This window comes from Enhydra lutris, unplaced genomic scaffold, assembly GCF_002288905.1.
Source record: "Enhydra lutris kenyoni isolate GAN:26980312 unplaced genomic scaffold, ASM228890v2 scaffoldscaffold38, whole genome shotgun sequence".
NCBI lineage: Eukaryota > Metazoa > Chordata > Mammalia > Carnivora > Mustelidae > Enhydra > Enhydra lutris.
In genome coordinates this window covers 16,169,664-16,187,644 of record NW_019154122.1, presented here as the reverse complement: position 1 = coordinate 16,187,644, position 17,981 = coordinate 16,169,664, and the positions used below count along the sequence as shown (strand labels likewise).

Sequence of the window (17,981 nt, the reverse complement as noted above, 5' to 3'; positions counted from 1 at the left end):
GTGCGTGCACGTGTGTGGGTGTGTGCACGTGTGCGCATGTGTACCTGTGAGTGTGTGCATGTGTGTCACTAAGACCCTGCTCACCTCACCACTGCTAGGACGGGCTCCTGCTGACGCAACCACTCACTGTCACACCGAGAAGCGCAAAAGACCTGCGATGGGCCGACCCTGATGCACTTCGTTCGGGCGCAACGGTGAACCCAGCCATGACCCTGTCCTCCTGGTACAGATACTCCACAGAGGGACGGATGATAGAGCAACGACCAGGTAAGGAAAGCAGGTGCTCTTGGGGACAGCCAAGCACCGGGAGAAAGGAAGCAGGGGGACACCTGGACAGAGCCTGCTGGAGGAAGGGGCTGTGGCCTTAGCCGCACACTCAGGTGGCCTGTCAGGGCGGTCAGGTTTGCACCAACACCTGAAGCCTGAGGGAAGCAACGCAAGGGTCTGGACACAGAACATACAGGAAAGGGAGCTACCAGTCCCAAGGCCAAGTGGGGACAAGCTGTGGCCCGTGACCACCAAGAGTTTATGGCAATGTGTCACATAGGCAGGCAGAACTGGACCCTGAGACGGGGACCCCTGCCACAGAAAGCGGGTCTGCTGGGATAAAATGACTAAGACCTCTAGTCATGTCCTTAGAGTGAGCCAAATATCTTGCTAATGCTTTTTGTAAATGAAGATTATTTTACTGGTTTCCTTATGCTCATTTGGTGATTTAACACACTTTTAAATGAAGTCTGCTTTAATATATAATGAAACTAACGTTAGGGTCTCGGGATAACGGTACCTTCGTCCCACCAAGGCTAATACAACAGGCTAGGTGTCCCTCACGAGCCACTGAAGGCGGGAGCACACAGGACCGCCTACCCTGGTGGCATCTAAGGCTGACCGCCTCCCCACCTCTGGGCCCCCTGCATCTCCACGGTTCAGAGTAAGTTCCACCATGTGAAACAGTACCTCGCGGAAGTGATCGCTGATAAGGAGTTCCAGAAGCTCTTCCTCAAACTTCTCCAAGGAAGGGTAGAGCATGAAGAATAAATCATCCAAGTACCACGTGACGGACTTCTGAGGGCGAGGCTTTCGGAGGGCGTCCCCTGAAACAACGAGGGGGCTCATGGAGCGTGTCCGTGGGGACAGGACCACCAGAAGCATCCAGGGGCTCTCACCCACCAAGGTCCAGGCCATGGTGCTGGGCCCTCCAGACAGAGAAGAGACCACAGGCACAGCACTCAGACCGAACACTGAATCAGAACCCACCTCCATTCACACCGAGAAGCCAAGCGGATTAAACAAGCCCAGATTTCATTTACAGCCCAATTCCTTCCCCACCCTCCTCCAGGAACACATTTTATAATTCAGCAATCCAAAGAACACAGATTAGAGAATGCAGGGTAACATCTGTTCCTATCAGCTCGGTTTCTCTTAATCACTGACTTCCTCTCTAGCAAGAACACAGCCAACGATGCCATTTCTTATTTTTGTACATTTACCTTGAACCATTTGGAAACATGCAGAAATACTCATGAGCGCATTAAACCAACAAGGAAAAACACCGTCTGGGCTGACACCACAAGAGAAGAGTCCCCGTCCGGGGCGGGGAGGGGATGCAGCCCTGACTGGGAGCTCCGTGAGGACAGAAGGGGACGGTGGCTCCCAGCACACGGCTCAGTGCCCAGCCCAGAGCAGATGCACCAACGCTCCACAGTGAGGGGCGTGGTCAGGTCTGCCCTGAGCCCCCACCGCTGGCTCGGGCACCACGGCAGGATAAAGGCCACGCTGACTGCCGCCCCACGAGCACACAACCTGGGCTCTGCCCTCCTGTGCCCGTCACTGCTCTGCTGCCCTCTGTCTCTTCCCAAGCTTTACCCGTAAGAAGGAAGGTGCAAAGTCTTGGGTTTTAAGAGCGGATTCCAAAGTCAGAGAAAGGAAACAACTGCCGTGAGACTCTGCGCAGAGCGAACAGTGGTGAGAGCCCTTTGCCGTCTTGCCGGCGGTAAACCTGCAGCCAGAGGCGATCCCGGCTTTGCCTCCGCGGGCACCAAGACCCGTAAAACTAGCCACTGCTGCCTTCTGCCCCACTAATTCCACTTTCTGAACCTGTTCAGCAAAATTAATCAAATGCAGAGGCAAAGCACTGCGTGCAATACTCATTAAGTGTTATTTATAACAGAAAAAAAACAACCAAAAGCTCACGGGGGCTGCTGAGCCAATGACTGTGCCTCCATATAAAATGAGAAGGAAACTCACATTGTCAAAGATTACTTAATGACTGAAAAATAATCACACTACTGTAGGTGAAAACAATACACCCAACACCATTATGAGATCACCTAATGCCGGTTCTACCTGAAAACCTATGCATTTACACGTACGCATGCACACGTACAGGAAGTAATTACAGATGACTTTATTTCCTTCTTTATGGCTTCCCACACCTTCCCCATCACAAATAGACATTGGATTCTGCATAGTTCAGAAATACGCACGTGCTTCCTTTCTAAATTTAAAAAGAAGTGTTTAAGCAGCTCCATGGAGAGTCAGAGCCTGCGGCACACAGGGCAGGCACAGTTACTCACCACGGCCGAAAGTTAAAAACCACCCAAACATCCATCAGGAGACGAACGGAGGAGAACAAATGTGGTCGATCTGCACACACGATGTCAGCCTTCTAAAGGACGGCACTTCGGACACTTGGATGGGCCTTGAGGACATGGGACAGTCACATAAAGGGCAAATGCTGGACGATTCCACTCACAGGAAGCACTTAAAGTAGTAAAATCAGAGACAGAGAGTGGTCGGGCGGGCACCAGGGGTTGGGCGCAGGGACAGGCAGCAAGTTTCCTGGGCGCTTTGCAAGACAAGAGGTTCTGGCGGTGGACAGTGGTGGCAGCTGTACAGCCCCAGGAATGCCCTTCGTGCCCCCCAGCTGTGCGGTGTAAAAGGTCTACGTAACCACAATTGCTCGTTAAAGAGCAGGAACAATGAAGTCTGACCTTGCAGGAAGTGGTCCAGCAAGTGTCTGAGGCCCAGCCTGAATTAAGACCCTCATCAGAGGAGGACAGAAGAGGTAAGAGGGAGGAGCTAAGGCAGCGCGCGTCCCCCGCCGGGCACGTCCCCTGCACCAGGGCTCCAAGGAGCCACAGGCCACAGCGGCAGGACCACCTGCCCTGCACCAGGGTCCCCCACCGTCGGGCCCATGGGCCACACAGCTCACGGGGCTTCAGAGAGGACGAGATAGGGTGGCCAGGGCCCTCAGAGCACAGAAAAGGAAGGAGCAGGGACTGTCTCCAAACCACGGCCCATCTGCAGGAAGAGGACAGGCCCAGAGGACACGAGCGCCTGCTGGGGAGGGCTGAGTCCACCTTCCCCCGCAGGTAGAGGGAACCGCGTGTCCTGAAACAAGGGAGGACGGCACGGCAGTCACACGCACTCTGCGGCCAGGGCCCGGGGGTCAATCCCGGTTGCTAAACCTCAGTGTCTTCAGCTGTGGAAGCCAGGACGGGGCTACGTGGACAGAGCTAACAGCGTCCACGCGTGCTCCCTACAGCAGCCGGGAACGCGTCATGGCTCCCGCGGAAAAGCACACACAGACACACACATCTCACCAGACTCATCCTAAATCTCAACACAGCCCATCCCTGTACATTCTATCCTCTTTATTTCACAAAAGAGAACTGGGGCTTGGACGTGCAAAGTGAGGGGCCCGAAGCCATCTCACCCACAGGAACAAGCGTGAGGGAGACTCAGATTTTTTAGCCACTAAGCACACATCCACGAACGAGCAGGAAAGCATGGTGAGAACTTCAGGGAATGAGCGGATTTGCAGATACAGAACCCACGAGTAGTGAGGACGAGCCACGCTGGGAGCCATGGACTCAGGCAGGACTCGGGGGGCTGGCCAGTGACAGCCCTTACACAGGGGCGGCAGCAGAGAAAGACACACTTGCACGTGTGCTGGGACCACAGCCCATCCCGCAGGGAACCCAGCCACGTACAAAAACTAAAATATTTGGGGCGCCTGGGTGGCTCAGTGTGTTAAAGCCTCTGCCTTCGGCTCGGGTCATGATCCCAGGGTCCTGGGATCGAGCCCTGCATCAGGCTCTCTGCTTGGCGGGAAGCCTGCTTCCTCCTCTCTCTCTCTCTCTCTGCCTGTCTCTCTGCCTACTTGTGATCTCTCTCTCTGTCAAATAAATAAAATCTAAAAAAAAAACTAAAATATTGGTGGGCAAAGGCCACTTCCCAGACTGATTCCCTTGGGGAGGAATCCTCCCGGCTTCACAGCTCAAGGGGACAGTGCAGGGGTGGGAGCAAGATCCGGAGATCCGGAAGGTGGCAGAGCCCCCAGCTTCTGGCAGAGGCCTACGCCAGGCAGGAAGCAGGCTCTGCACAGCCCACCCCCATGACAAGGTGCCCCCCAGGCCCCCAGCCATCAGCAACAACAAAAGGAGGCGAAACCCTGGTCTCCAGAGAGGTGAGAAGCGAGTCCCACGCACCGAATCAGACAGGGAGAGGGACGAGGGACGATCACTCTCCCCACAGGAGGCCAGACTGAAAAGCCGCATCTGCACTGGGGAGAATCCTTCAGATCCTGAGAGGTCCGGGAGGCAGGGCCAGGGTGGCATCCAGCCGGCCTTCCCCAGGCCAGGTCTGGTGAACGGCGCAGGCTCTGGAGAAGGGCTCTCCCTCAGGAGACGGAGCGGGCCTCCCGAGCCGCCGCGGCAGGGGACGGAACCCCTGAAGAAAAACAGCAGGTCCCAGGGCTCGGCGCGTCCTAAGTACTCGGCACTGAGCTGCCCCAGCCCGTTCCTTTGCCCCCCAGATGCATCTGCAGGGGCAGGTCCCAAGAATGTCCCCACCTTACTCGGAGCCTCTCCCCTGACCACTCCCGCACCCCCCTCGGGGCAGCTTCGCCATCTGACACGCCCCCACCCCGCCCCCGTTCGCTCACCACCCACCCTCCGCGGCCAAGACTGACGGAACCTGGGCAGAGCTGACTTCTGGGGGCACTCCTGGCCCTCCCGCTCTGCGACCGGGGCTAGCCTTCCCACGTTTGTTGCCAAGCTTGTGGACGGGAATGCAACCCCGAAAACAGCATTGCTCCAACGGGAAAGCGGACCCCCTTCCCTCGGGGATCCCCACACACACACCGCTGAGAAAACGGGGTTACAGGCATGGAGCAGACAAGAACCCCCTGGAGTACCATCCTCTAGGGAAGCGCTCAGAAACACCCCCACGTGCCCCACGAGCTCCCCACAAAGTCTTAACACGGTCCGCAGCTTCCCAGGGGCGCAGCTCTCCTGGAAGGGCATTCAGTTCACCAGACAAACAGCGTTGCAGGAGGGACAACAGAACGAGAGGTTGACAGCTCCCCAGGCAGGAGCAGAAGGGAGTCTGAGCCATCTGCGTTTCTAGAACACCTGTTGCCTTTGATGGCAGTGGTGAGAGGACACGTCCACCCTTGCTTCAGTCCATCAAGATGTGAGCACTCCGCCAAGACCCCCACGCTGCGCCCTCTCCCTGGCTGGGGGCCTGCGCACCCGGACCCACAGATGAACCACGGACGAGCCCAGGCATTGGAGAACCCGTGAAGGGATACGAGGCAGACCCCAAACGCGGAGCAGTGGTTTGCTCTGGGGCGGTTCCCTGGGCAGTGGGACTGGAAGGGAAGACTTTCTGCCAAGATTACTTTGTCAGGTTAAAACTGCAGCTCACACAAGGAGGACACCAGCTCTGCTCCTGCCACGCCACCCCCACCCCTGCCTACCGGCAACCTGTGCTCACACAGACCAATCCAGAAGACGAATCCCGGCGAGAACCCCAGCAGCCCGCAGAGCCTGGGAGACGCGCCCCACAGCCGGCAGGGTGCTTGGACGCCGTCCGCTGGAAGGAGCGTCAGCTTGGTGGGGGAAGCAGCATTTTCAAGGACACCCCAGGGAACTCCTGAGCAGGGACTCGGGAGGACCATGTGGGACACCAACCCGAGCAGGCCGCCACACGGCACAGCGGCGGGCACAGTTCCGACAAAGCACTTCTCCGGACAGCTCGGCTGAGCTCTGGGTTAGCAGGTGAGGAAGCGGGGCCTGGACCTGGCGCCCGCACCAGGCGGAAGGACCCACGGCAGAGGCCGCTTCAGGCGACGTCAGCATGAGCAGGCCTGCAGGACGGAAGACAGCCAAGAAGGCAGGACGGGAGGCGCACATCACTGGGGCAGGCATTCAAAGCCTCGACACAGCTCAGAGTGAAGTGAGTCTGCAGGTCAGGGAAGAAACGCCTCGAAGGCCCCGCGTGAGAAGGAGGGGCATGTGGGACGGGCATGTGGCAAGGACAGCGGCCTTCCTCTGCCTCTCTATGGGCCACATGCTGCTGCCACCACAGTTCCTGCGACTCCCCCTGAAGCACCACAGCCAGCCATGGGTGGCGGCCTGCGGACGTGAGCACAGAAGACAGAGCTTCGGTTCAGGTCGCCCCAGAGGCCTCGCCCACTCCCAGACGCTGCCAGTCCACGGCTCACTCCCACCAAGCCCACGACGGGCAGCTGTGGCCAAGCGTTCCGGCTGCTTCAGATGCCTGGATGGTGTCGGCCGGCTCGGGGGAGCGTGAGGCCCTCCGCTCTCCTCCTGCACTAGCAGCCCTGCAGGACCCCTGCGCCCCCTGACCACCCGGCCAGGAAGCCTCCCTCAGGACTCCGTTCAGTCCTGGCACTGGCCCCTGGCCTTCAGGTCCAGTTCCGGAAAACAGGCTTCCGGCTTCATTCATGACTAAGCTCCCAACACACTCAGACACTTTACGCAAGGCTCTGGCCCTGCCCCGACGCAGGAGGCGCGCTCTGAGCCTTGCCCCAAATGAGAGAAGTCTTCCTGGTCCCCATCTCCCCAGACCTCGCCCCACCGTGGCCGCGGCAGCAGCACGCCACCAGGCCCGTGACTGGCACACAGACCGGCGGCCCCGAGGGCAGGCCAAGGAGCCCCCGGAGGAGCCTCGCTCTGAGAGGGGCATGGGGCTCTCCTTGCAAGGAGCGGCTTTCGGGAGCACGTGAGCGCTTACCTGGGGCCGCCGCACAGTCCAGGCCCGTCAAACCGAATCCTGAGGAAAGGTCAGAACCAGGCGAGGAAGAGAAGACCAGGACAGGGAGGCTGCGTGGCTTTCCCGGCCGCAGAAGAGATGGCAGGTCAGCAGCACCTGCCAATCTGGCCCAGTTCGGAGAGCTTCCCTCTAAGAGCCGCTCGAGGGAAAAGGCCCCCCTTCCTCCTGGGGAGCGACAAAGAGCCCCGAGAACAGCCCCAGCTAGGACCTGTCATTTCCGGTCACTCCCGGGTTGAAAACAGCTCTTCAGAAGTCAGTCCTCACACACGAGTCTAAGTGGCAGATGGGGGGGAGGCTGGGGACTGTGCCGATGACCTACCCTGGCCGTGACCTTGTGCTGCAATTTTGGGGAAAGTGGGCAAAGGACACCCAGAGTCTCTCCGCATTATTCGCATTATTTATTAAAACCACATGAGAATCTAGAGTGACCTTGATAAAAATTTTGGTTAAGAACGACTCAGCCCTCCTATATCGTGGCCTTCTACAAATGAACAAATCCGTGTGTCCCCGTACGGCACCAAAATAAAATCAGACCCTCTGCAAACTGCAAGTGAGTCTCACCGCTGAAGCCGGCACCGGTCCCTGCCTTGGCACTTTCAGGGCTATAAAATGTGACTCAGCAAAGAAACCCTTTTCCAAGAGTGAGTCACAAAAGCCCAACAGACACTGGGCAGGATCTACAGCACAGACAATAGCCGCATCCGCACCGCGCGCTACAGATCAGCCCTGCCCCTGCTCGTCGGGGGAGGGCAGAGCGAATGGGTTTCTTCTCTCAGATGGTCACCGGGGGACGTGGTAAGAAGCTGCGTTCCGGTCCGTTCTCCCCGAGAAGAGGGAGTGTGCTCCGGCCTGTCGAAGCCAGTGTTCCGTTCCCAGCGGCCCTCCCAAGCACGTTGCGGCTCCACACCCAGGGTCCCTGGTCATCAGCTTTTCAAGAACATAAGCTGTCATCAGTGCTGCGGTCTCTCAGACACTGCCCACATCCAGTGAGAGTCCCAGTGACCAACCGGCCACTCCAGAGGGGGAGGGCCAACCAGAAGCCACTGGGGTTCACGTTGCTTCCGAAGACATGACCTTCAAGGGGGAGGTGCTGGAATCACGCCCCCCCACCCCCATCTGTAGCTGGAGCCTTGGATTCCCCAAAGATACTGAGAATAACCGGGGGTGGTCGGAGCTGCCCTTCTGCCCCTGCCGTAGTGACACAGAAGCTGCGGCCCTTCCAGGTTTTATCCGCAGCTCTGCAGACCCCCACTGGCAAGTCACAGAGCGACGGACACACCTCAGACCCCAACGACAATCTCCCACCCAGAACCTCAGGTCAGAGAGTCGTTGTAAGGAGACTTGAAAGCTGGTGCACACCTAGGTTCCGGACATCAGCCTGCAGCATGGCGGGACTTAGAGGTCCCCCCGGCCGATGGGGCCGAGGTCTCAGCACCAGACGCAGGTTGTCATACTGTTTTCAATGTCAACAGCAATGACCATGCAGCATGCCGTCTCCCTGACCCCTCCTTCCCTCGTGAGAGGACACAGGCAAATGACAGAGGGGGCTGTGGGGGGGAGGGGGTGCTGGAGCTTGGTAAGCCAGGGCGGGTCTGAAGCTGGGACCCTCTTCGGACCTGCTTCTGTTCATTGTTAACTTATCCTTCCTCGTGCCTCATCATCTCTACTCGGGAACACTGGAGAAACATGACTTCATGATGGTGACAACCAGCACAGGCCCATCCCGGAAATTCCCGAACTCAGATGACACCGTCTGCGTCCCAGCATGGACCAGAACACCAAGCCATGTGCAGGGACCCCTTTACTGAAAACATTCCCCTACCGGAGCCGAGCTACCTCTTCTCGGTGGGGTCTCGAGTGTTTCTGTTCTAAGTGAAAACTCGGCACTTGGAGCTCACACCCGCGCCCAACCCTGCTCTCCCCAGGATGGAACAGGGAGGGAGCCCCCCCAGACGAGAGGTTCCAGCAGAGCCAGTGGGGAAGGACCTATACAGCCCCCTCTCCCGGACTCCTCAGACAGCCAGACAAGCCGCCTCCGGAAGGGCCCAGAAGGGGCACGAGGCCCAGGTCAAGGCCCATCAGCAGGTCCGAGAGCAGAGCACACCTCTGCAGGGATCTCCTGGTGGTGAAGGCGTTGTCCCTGACCCCCCGCTGGAGAATGAAATCCTAAAACACACCAAGACAGAGCTCTGAGGCTTTCATGTGGCTTTTAGTTTTCGAAAAGAATCAAGCCATCGCGCACACACGTTCACAGCAGCACCACGCACGACAGCCACAGGCGGAACAACCCAATTGTCTGTGGACGGGGAGATGGGGAAACAAGATGCGGTCCCTCCACGCGATGGACTGTGATTCAGCCTTAAAAAGGAAGGAAAGTCCGAAACGTGATCCAACAAGGCTGGACCTTACCGCTAAACGCAGTAAGCCGGTCACAGAAGGGCCAGCACTGAGCAGCAACCTGGAGGAGGCACGTTCCCAGAGACAGGAAGTGGGACGCGGGTGGCCGGGGCTGGGGGAGGGGTGCGGGGAGCTATTGTTTAGCGGGGAACAGAGTTTCAGTTTGGGAACATGAGAAAGTTCTGGAAGGGGATGGTGGTGACGGTTGTACAAATGGTAGAAGTACTTACGGCCGCTGAAATGCACACCTACGAATGGTTAAAACAGGGCACGTTATGTCTACTTCACCGCAACTTAATAATAATAATAATCAGGCCCCTGGTACGGTCCAATAAGGGTGAGAACTAGCAACGTGGTTATCCCGACCTTGGTCATAGAGACACGAACTATCTGACTTACAAAAGCACTTCCCAAGACAAGAGGACAGAAGTGACTTGAGGGATACGAGACCCTGCTCAGAAGGGACGGCAGGAGAAATGGCATTGCCCTGCTCTGCTCCCTTCCGCTCCCCTCTCCTCCTCCCCCTTCTTCCCTCCCACCACCACCCTCCCGGGTGGCTAGCCACGTCCAGCCCACCGCACACCAGAGGCTGCCTGACTCCGGCGAGGTCTGACCATCAACTCGCACAGACTCACCCGCTGGAGAGACAGAGCAGCCCTTACCCTTTTCTCCATGAGCTGGAAGGAGGCCAGGTATGTGCTGCAGACCAGATACCAGAAGGTTCTCGGGAAGAAGATGGAACACAGGCTCCAGGAGCGGGTGCAGCCTCAGCGCATACTGGAGGCTGCAGCTCTCAATGAGAGTCACGTGCTTGTTCTCTGGGGGAGAAAACACCTATGTGACAGCTGGAACCAAAGGCCGATTCGGTCAAACCAGATGATGAACTGTGCCTCTAAGAAAGAAACACCGCAAGCCGGAAACGCATTTTTCGACAGAGAAAGGGGAATTGCTCGTCCATTCAGCCACAAAGCGAAAAAGAATCAGTCCTTAGTAATTGTCTGCTAGAACCGCAGGGACAGAGATATTTGCTTTTACTGCAACTTAACAAAATCTCTGCTGCTCACCTCCCCCACCCGCCGTGTGGTGAAGTCCAGGTCCTGGTCCCCGGCATCGGAGGGGGCTGGAAGGCATCCCGGGCCTCAGGACCAGACCCAGGCTGGGGGGAGCCTCTGAGAGCAAGACACAAACCCACGGATACCCGTAGCAAAAGGGAGAGCGGATGGAAGCCCAGGACAGATGCACATAGCAGACAGAGAGCAAGGGGGAGTGGAAGAGGGACAGCAACCTGGAGAAAGCAGCAGCTGAGAAAGGCCCAGACACAGAGCTCAGGAAGACGGAGGAAACAGCACCCACAGAAGCTGGGATGCAGGAAGAGGGAGACTCGGGACCACAGGGCCCTGAGGCTGAGAGGAACCCAGGACATGCCCTCTACTCATCTCCACCAGAGAGTCTTGTTGGGGCTTGATTTCTTCCACTGACAGGGGCCTCACCACCTCTTGAGGCACACTACGTGATTTCATGAGAAAAGAACTAAATCTGACTTACTGCACTCATTAGAAAAACAAATTAATGAAAACTGTATTTTTCATTCCTAACCACTACAAAAATGGGGTCTGCTTACTTTAAAATTTTAAATGCCCTGAAAGGCACCCTCCCATGTGGCTGGTTGGAGACACTGGCTGGGCCTCCGTGGAAGGTGAACAGAAGTGTTACACACCAGCCCCCGGGCCCAGCACCGTAGCTTCTGGGAGTTCAGCCCACAGCTGCGTGGGCACAGGTGCAAAAGTGCAGCCGTCGACACCAGCGAGGCTCCCAACCTCGGTGCCCCGGGTCCACAGTGCCCACTCGGAGAGCCACTCAGTCAAGCACAGAACACACACCCGACAACATACCACGCGGCTGTGCGAAGAACGGGGGGGCTCTCTAGACACCAAGAGGAGACCTTCTAGGGTGAACCATTATGGGGAAAAGCAGAGGGAAAAATGAGAGCGGGACAGGCACCTCTACTTCTGTCCTAGTACAAAGACCCCCTCTGTTGCCCCCTCCTCCCGGGTCCAGGAGACTCAGAGAGCCCACCTAGGGCACAGGGAAGGGAGCAGAGCTGTGGGGGGAGAAGGCCTCACTGAACCTTTTTGTGCATTTTATACCTTTTAATTCTGAATCATGTGAACGAATTGCCTATTCAGGCAAGAAATGCACCCGTTTCTGGAAATGCCCACGAGGAGGTGGGCCACCAGCCACACCCACACAACCTTCCCAGCTGCCCCCGGACAAGGTGCTGGTCATGCACATCCCTCAGGAGGTCCTGGTCCTGGGGCGCCCGACTGGCTCAATCACGAACGCAGGTGACTCTTGATCTCGAGGTCAAGAGTTCAAGCCCCACGGCGGGCGTTAAGCCCACTTAACATAAAATTTAAAATTTCAAAAAAAAAAGTCCTGACCCTATGGGAGCTCCAGGACACGAAATGCTGGCAAGATAATGATTGGACTCAACTGACACATAACCTAAGAGCCGATCTTCATCAGTAAAATTAAGCTTCAGACTACTCCCCCCTCTGCCATGAAATTTTCACCGAGTTCAGCAGGCCGTGGAAGGGCTGGGGTTGGCTCGATTTTTAACTCAGGCCACTAGGCACACTCAAAATTCCCATCACAGAATCCAAGCGGCAGCTCAGACACAGAAAGTCCCCCTCCCAAACAGATCCACCGCCAACCACTGGACCCCTCCACACCCACAACCCTCGAGGAGGAGGACGCGGGCACCCCTGCAGGACGGTCCTCCACAGTTGGGCACAGCTGGACAGCCTGGCCGAGCCGGAAAGAACCAAGGGCCTCACAGCGAAAGGTTTCTGGTGCCAGCCTGGCCGCTGACACACAGCAGGTGCTTCCTCTGGAGGACGAGGCCCTGCCCCAGAGGCCAGGAGGCCGGCAGCCCTCCCATCGGCAGGCTCTGGGGCCGCCTCTCCCGGGGCCACCAGCGCGAAGCAACGCCTCCCCGCAGCGCAGCGTGTTATGGCTCCTTCAGTCGTGTCAGCTGTGACACTCTCTGCCCTAATCACTAAGCAGAGGAGCTGAGCTGACAAAGGTTCCCGCTGAGAAAGAGCGAGATGGACTCAAAGCGGGTAACCGTCGGGAAGCCGTGGGGAGGCCGGGCGGGCCGCACGTCTTACGTTCCACGGGGTCCTGGAGCAGCGGGTGCAGGAGGGCGCGGGGGGAGCCGTGGTACAGCCGCAGCCTGGAAAACAAGCCCACAGAGTGCACGTCAGCCCGCTGCCTCGGGCGTCACAAACCTCAGCCATGCTTCTCCCGCGGCACCTGCCAGACCTTCCCCACCGCCGCACCTCGCCTCCTGCACAGGAAGGACGCGGCCCCCAGCGCTCCTGGCCACACACCCCCAGCGCACATACAGGCCCCAGAAACACCACCCCAGGGAAACCTATCATGTCAGCGAGCTGAGGCTGCGAAGCCCCGTCCAGAGTGACAACGTGAACTTCAGCCCCGGAGGACGGGGTGACACGCTGCCTTCTCCGTCCTGCTGTGTCCAGCTCCTGAGCGGAGCCTGGCACCGGTGCTGAACGGATGCCCCTGCTTACGGGGTGTCTGTTCGTGAAGAACATATTATCTAGCGCCCACGTAACCTCACTGATGTGGCAAACAAAAGCAGAAGAAAAATAACTACCTGCAGCCCACTGACAAGTCCTCGAAATGGGCAGAGTGACCTTCCTCTAGGGACGCAGCTGCCTCGATGTTAATACTTTGCTGAGGGCAAAAGGCCATCTTAGCCCGACCCCCAGGATGCTGTACGTCTACTTCAACGTAGAAAAATTCCTTCGGAAACTTCCTTTATCTGTTGGCGATCATCCCCAAGTATATGACCCACCAACAAACATCCGAAGGGTCTCATGACCAGGTTTTATTAGATGGTAATAAGTGACCTTTCCCCAACAAGAGCTAGTCCCCTCGAGGTCCCGGGAACCTTGCTTCCTAACTCCTTACAAACTCAGGCTTTCCCTGACCCCCTCCCAACTTCAGAGCAGATGATGGGCCACTCCTCACGACCCCGGGGCAGCTCTTTCTGCCCACGGGTCCCGTCCCAATGCTTTTATAAAACCACCTTTTTGCACCAAAGATGTCTCAAAAATTCCTTCTTGGCCATCGGCTTCGAACCCTAACGTCGTCCCTACATCACTTACAACATGCGTAGCGTTCTCTCTCACGCCCAGAGTGAATCACTCAAGAGTTTGGGTCACTGCCCTAAAACCCCACGGCAGTGAGAGCCCACCTCCATCGACTCCCACAGCCAGGGCCCAGGCCAGCCCCGCGCCAGCCTACAGGACACTCCGCGGCTCACTCAGAAAGGGCCAACGGTGACTCGCACAGCACGCGCTGTTAGGAACAGACCACGCCACCAGCTGACAGTCGTGATGCTTTCTGGCATGGCCCGTGGGGAGCAGTTACGTCTCCACCAAGGACGCTGGAAAACCCCAAGGAGGAAGGAAACGAGGCGGGTACCGCTTGTCCTGGGAGGAAGAGGCCACAGGTTCCAGCTTGTTGCCGAAGAGCCGGAGAATTCCAAACCCACACGACAGCGCCTGGAGGGAGCCGTCCCGCTTCCGGCCTTCGGTGACCACCTCGACCACGGCCACCACGTTAGGGTGGTTTAAGGACGTGTGAAAATACACAGGCTGCAAAACAGAAACCACAACTTGGGTGAGGGACTGACTGTCCACCAGCTGCACAGAGAGTACAGGAATGGCGCAGGTGCCCTCGCTCGCCGTCGTGAAAACGCCACAAGCGCATGGCCGCGTGGAACCCCACGTCCCTTCCAGGGCATGGCAAGAGAGAACAGGCATGGCACGGTAGCTCCCTCGCAGTCAAGAACATTCCAGAGCCCCCAACACCCAGGACATCAGACTACTGGCTTCTGCTCCAGGAGCCTCCCACCCACAGAAAATGCCGACAGCAGGCTCTCTGCGCGCCACCCCACGGCCCGGCGAGGACCCAACCGCTACAACACACACGCGCGCACATACACACACACACGCACACACGTGCACCGCATGCACGCACACACACGCACATGCGCGCGCACAACTTCACAGAGCACTCGTCGCACAAAGCTTCAGCTCCACTCACCAGTACGAGCTCTCACCCCGTGCTGTGCGTGACCATTACGAGGCTCCAGCTAAACTAGCTCTCGCCCAGCCAGGCAGGAGCCTTCGATTTCCGCAGACGCTCTGTAATCACCCCCAGTTCAGAGCCCAGCTAACACCTTTTTATGACAAAATATTGCCTTGACATCATTTTCTTACAAGACTTTTTTTTTTTATTTTGGCTCTAAGCCAAGCAGATGGTGCTCAAGTCGCTCTTAAAAGGCTTCCCGCCTGTGACGCTCCCACTCCCTCAGGTGCACATACAGCCCCCGTGGGGCCCCGTCCCTGCCCGTCACCGGGGACGTTGGAACGTGTCAGACCCCCGGCATCCAGCCTCGCGCAGTGCGGGCTCCTGTGAGCGTGTGGGGTACGGAAGCACCTCCACTCTCTCTGCTCTGCCGTTTCCTTCCACCTCACAAGGCCCCGTGCGGCTGCTTTCATTTAAACTAACAGACGTCGTGGGCATAGAAGATGGGGACGGGTTTTGCAGAACGAGCCTAGACGGAGGCGCTGAGCTGTGGCTCTGGGCATGGAGGGGTCCCCGGGACTGCGCCCGCACTGGGGGAGAAGCACGGGTGCCAGGCCACCCACTGAGCACAGAGACTACCCCCCCACCCCCACCCAAGGCAGGGAGTGGTAAGGCTGGGCCAGGCTGGGCCTGCGAGGACGTGATTTAAACGTGGACTAATCCCCCATTAACAAGTCATTACCACAGTGTCACCAGGAAGACGTCTACTGTAATCACGGACTGTCAGCCCAGGATAACAGAGAGACACATTAAAACATCAGCCATGAGATATAAATCGTTATTCTATTATCTTTTATTGCAAAATGATGAAATAATGACCACTTACAGCTGACAGGTGGTTGGACCAAAAGAGAATTATGTTTCTATTTCCGAGACTCAAGCACTGTTTTCGAAAGCTCCACTGTAGAGTCGGGTCTGTCCCTGTCTCACCTCTTGTATTTATACCTGGGCACCGCCGTGTTAGGAACCCGACCCGCGCTCCTCTTGACAGTGAAGCAAAGATCTTAAACCCTGATGCAAAGCCACAGTCGTCGCCCACTCAGAGGTCACCTTGAAATTGTTCTGCCCGGAGGCCGCGCATGGGACCAGCTGCTTCGCATGTCCCAAGTCTAACCTACAGCTCCTTCCTCTCTCTCCCGTCTGCCCCCAACAACAACTGTTCGGAGGCCGAACAACAAAGCCAGAGCCCGCTGTTGTCCGCAAAGACCCCGTCCTCAACCGGGAGGGTCGCCGCAGGAAGTGCCGCAGCCTGGCCTTGACCCGAGGTCTGAGGGGTGCTACCGTGAAGGGTACGTGCTCTTCTCCAAACATAATGTACGGACCCTTCAGTGTGAGAACAGCATGGTGCTGAACCCACCCTCAAGTTCACAGTTCAAAGGTAAAGGCTAGATTAGGCAGGTATAAAACACAAACCCTGCTCAGGACCGACCAGAAGCATGTGGAAGGAAGAGCCTCCCAGGGGCGAGAGCCCAGGGCAGCTCTGCAGCCTCTTAGGAAAAACCTACCAGGCCCCAGAGCCACCTGCGTTAAGCCCCAGGCAGCAAAGCCAGGGATGCCAGACCCCGAGCGCCGTTCCCACCGCTCCCGGGCATGTGCCGTCAGCCCACAGATCTGGAATCAGTGCCCGTGAAGTAGTTTCCTTGGGTGGCTTCTCCCACCCCCACAGGAAGGTCACCTTTGCTGAAAAAAGGTTTCTCTTTGCTAGAAACTTCTTCCCACCCCATTCTGTCTATAAAAGCCTTTCACTTTGTCCAGCTCCCCAGAGCTCCTTTCTATTTGCTAGACGGGGTACTGCCCGATTCATGAGTCGTGAGTAAAGCCAATTAGATCTTCAAATGTACTCAGCTGATTTTTGGTCTTTAACGACATTTAATCCCCTGGTCACCTTGCGGGGACCGTCCCCAGGAGGGCAAAGTCGGGCCAGTCCGGTTCACCTGGGCCTAGGCGCTGAGCCCGCTTCCAGCCCGGCAATGGGCTCGGCCACACGTATCACCGGCACTCAGCCGAGCAGAGCCGGCAAACAGGCCTTCGGTCTGAGGACATTTAACAAATGCCGTGCCGCGAGCTTTGAGGAAAACCCTGGGCATCAACTGAAATCCCATGATAGAAGTTTGAGTCAAGTCCATCACATCACCTGCGAGAAGAGGCCTCTCTTGACCGAAGGGGGGCCCTCATTCACCCCAGCCACATCCCACTCACTGACATTTGACAGGTTTCCTCCCTGACAGGATAAACAGATTAATAAATCATGGAAATGCTCCTGTCTTAATGCCTTCATCTTCAAAAACACGGATGCCATTTTGCCTCGGGGCCTGGCCCCCATTCCTCACCCACATGACAGAACTGAAATTGGGCCTCCGAGGACGTGCCTCCATGGAGAAGCTGCAGCCACGCGTCCCCAATGGCACTGCCATGCCACCTGCCCCCTTCGGTCCCAAGCAGAACGCTGGGCGGCAGGGCCAGGGGAGAGAGAGAGACCATTCTTTTTAAACAAACCTTAAACAGCACATCTTCAGGAAGGCAGGTAACTGCGGCTCCTACCTGCCAGCTCAGCCATCCACTGGAGGCTCGGATCATCTGTCCATGTCCAACCACGAGGCTGAGCGCTCCAAGCACAGGGGCTCTGCCACCCGAAACTCCACGCTGGAACATTCACACAAAGTCTCTAGTCCCAAAGTCAGAAGCTTCTGTTCCCCCAGGACAGAGCCCACCGTCACCCACAGCAAACAACACATGGGGATCCAGACCCACCAGGAGACGGGTCCGGCCCCGGATGTCAGAGAGCAGAGGCGGAGAAGCCCCGTCCCCCAGTAACAACGTCAACTCCAGCTCCAGCGACGGAGCCTGCGCCGTGGCCATCACAGGTGCGAACGGATCCCCCTGCTCACCGGTGTCCGTTCGCGAAGAACCTGTTATTTACCCCCACATAACCTTGTGATGCACACAGCGCTACCTCTCACGCCCAGAGAGAATCAGTCAAAGGTCTGGGTCACTGGCCTAGACCCCCATGGGAATAAGTGAGAGCCCTGCTCCGTCGACTCCCACGACCCTGTGGCCAGCCCCACGCCAGCCTACAGGACACTCCTTAGCTTTCTCAGAGAATAAGCAACCCAGACACCCCACAGTACACAAACTTGGGCGAACAAACAGCCCACGATCACAAATTCAAAGCTTTCTATCGTCCCCCACGGCAGGTGGTTAAACCTCCATACAACGAAGGCCCCATACGAGAAGCATCCTGGAGAGCAGTCCCCCCACTTCTGACTCCGAGTCCCTGGGGCGCTTTCTGTGGAGCCAGAGAGGAAGGGCCCCTCCCCAGA

General features: G+C 57.4%; 1 protein-coding gene across 6 annotated transcripts in view; it reads right to left on the bottom strand.

Annotated features, from left to right (window-relative positions):
* LOC111154679 (nephrocystin 4) overlaps window positions 1-17,981 on the bottom strand; it is a 108,780-nt gene that overhangs the window by 75,082 nt on the left and 15,717 nt on the right. For all 6 annotated transcript variants that reach the window (XM_022514493.1, XM_022514494.1, XM_022514496.1 and 3 more), the window contains exons 5-8: window positions 13,993-14,165; window positions 12,651-12,715; window positions 10,143-10,298; window positions 958-1,094 (exon numbers count right to left, since the gene is read on the bottom strand). In XM_022514493.1, coding sequence (XP_022370201.1) covers window positions 958-1,094; window positions 10,143-10,298; window positions 12,651-12,715; window positions 13,993-14,165 — 531 coding nt within the window. The remainder of the gene's footprint in view (window positions 1-957; window positions 1,095-10,142; window positions 10,299-12,650; window positions 12,716-13,992; window positions 14,166-17,981) is intronic.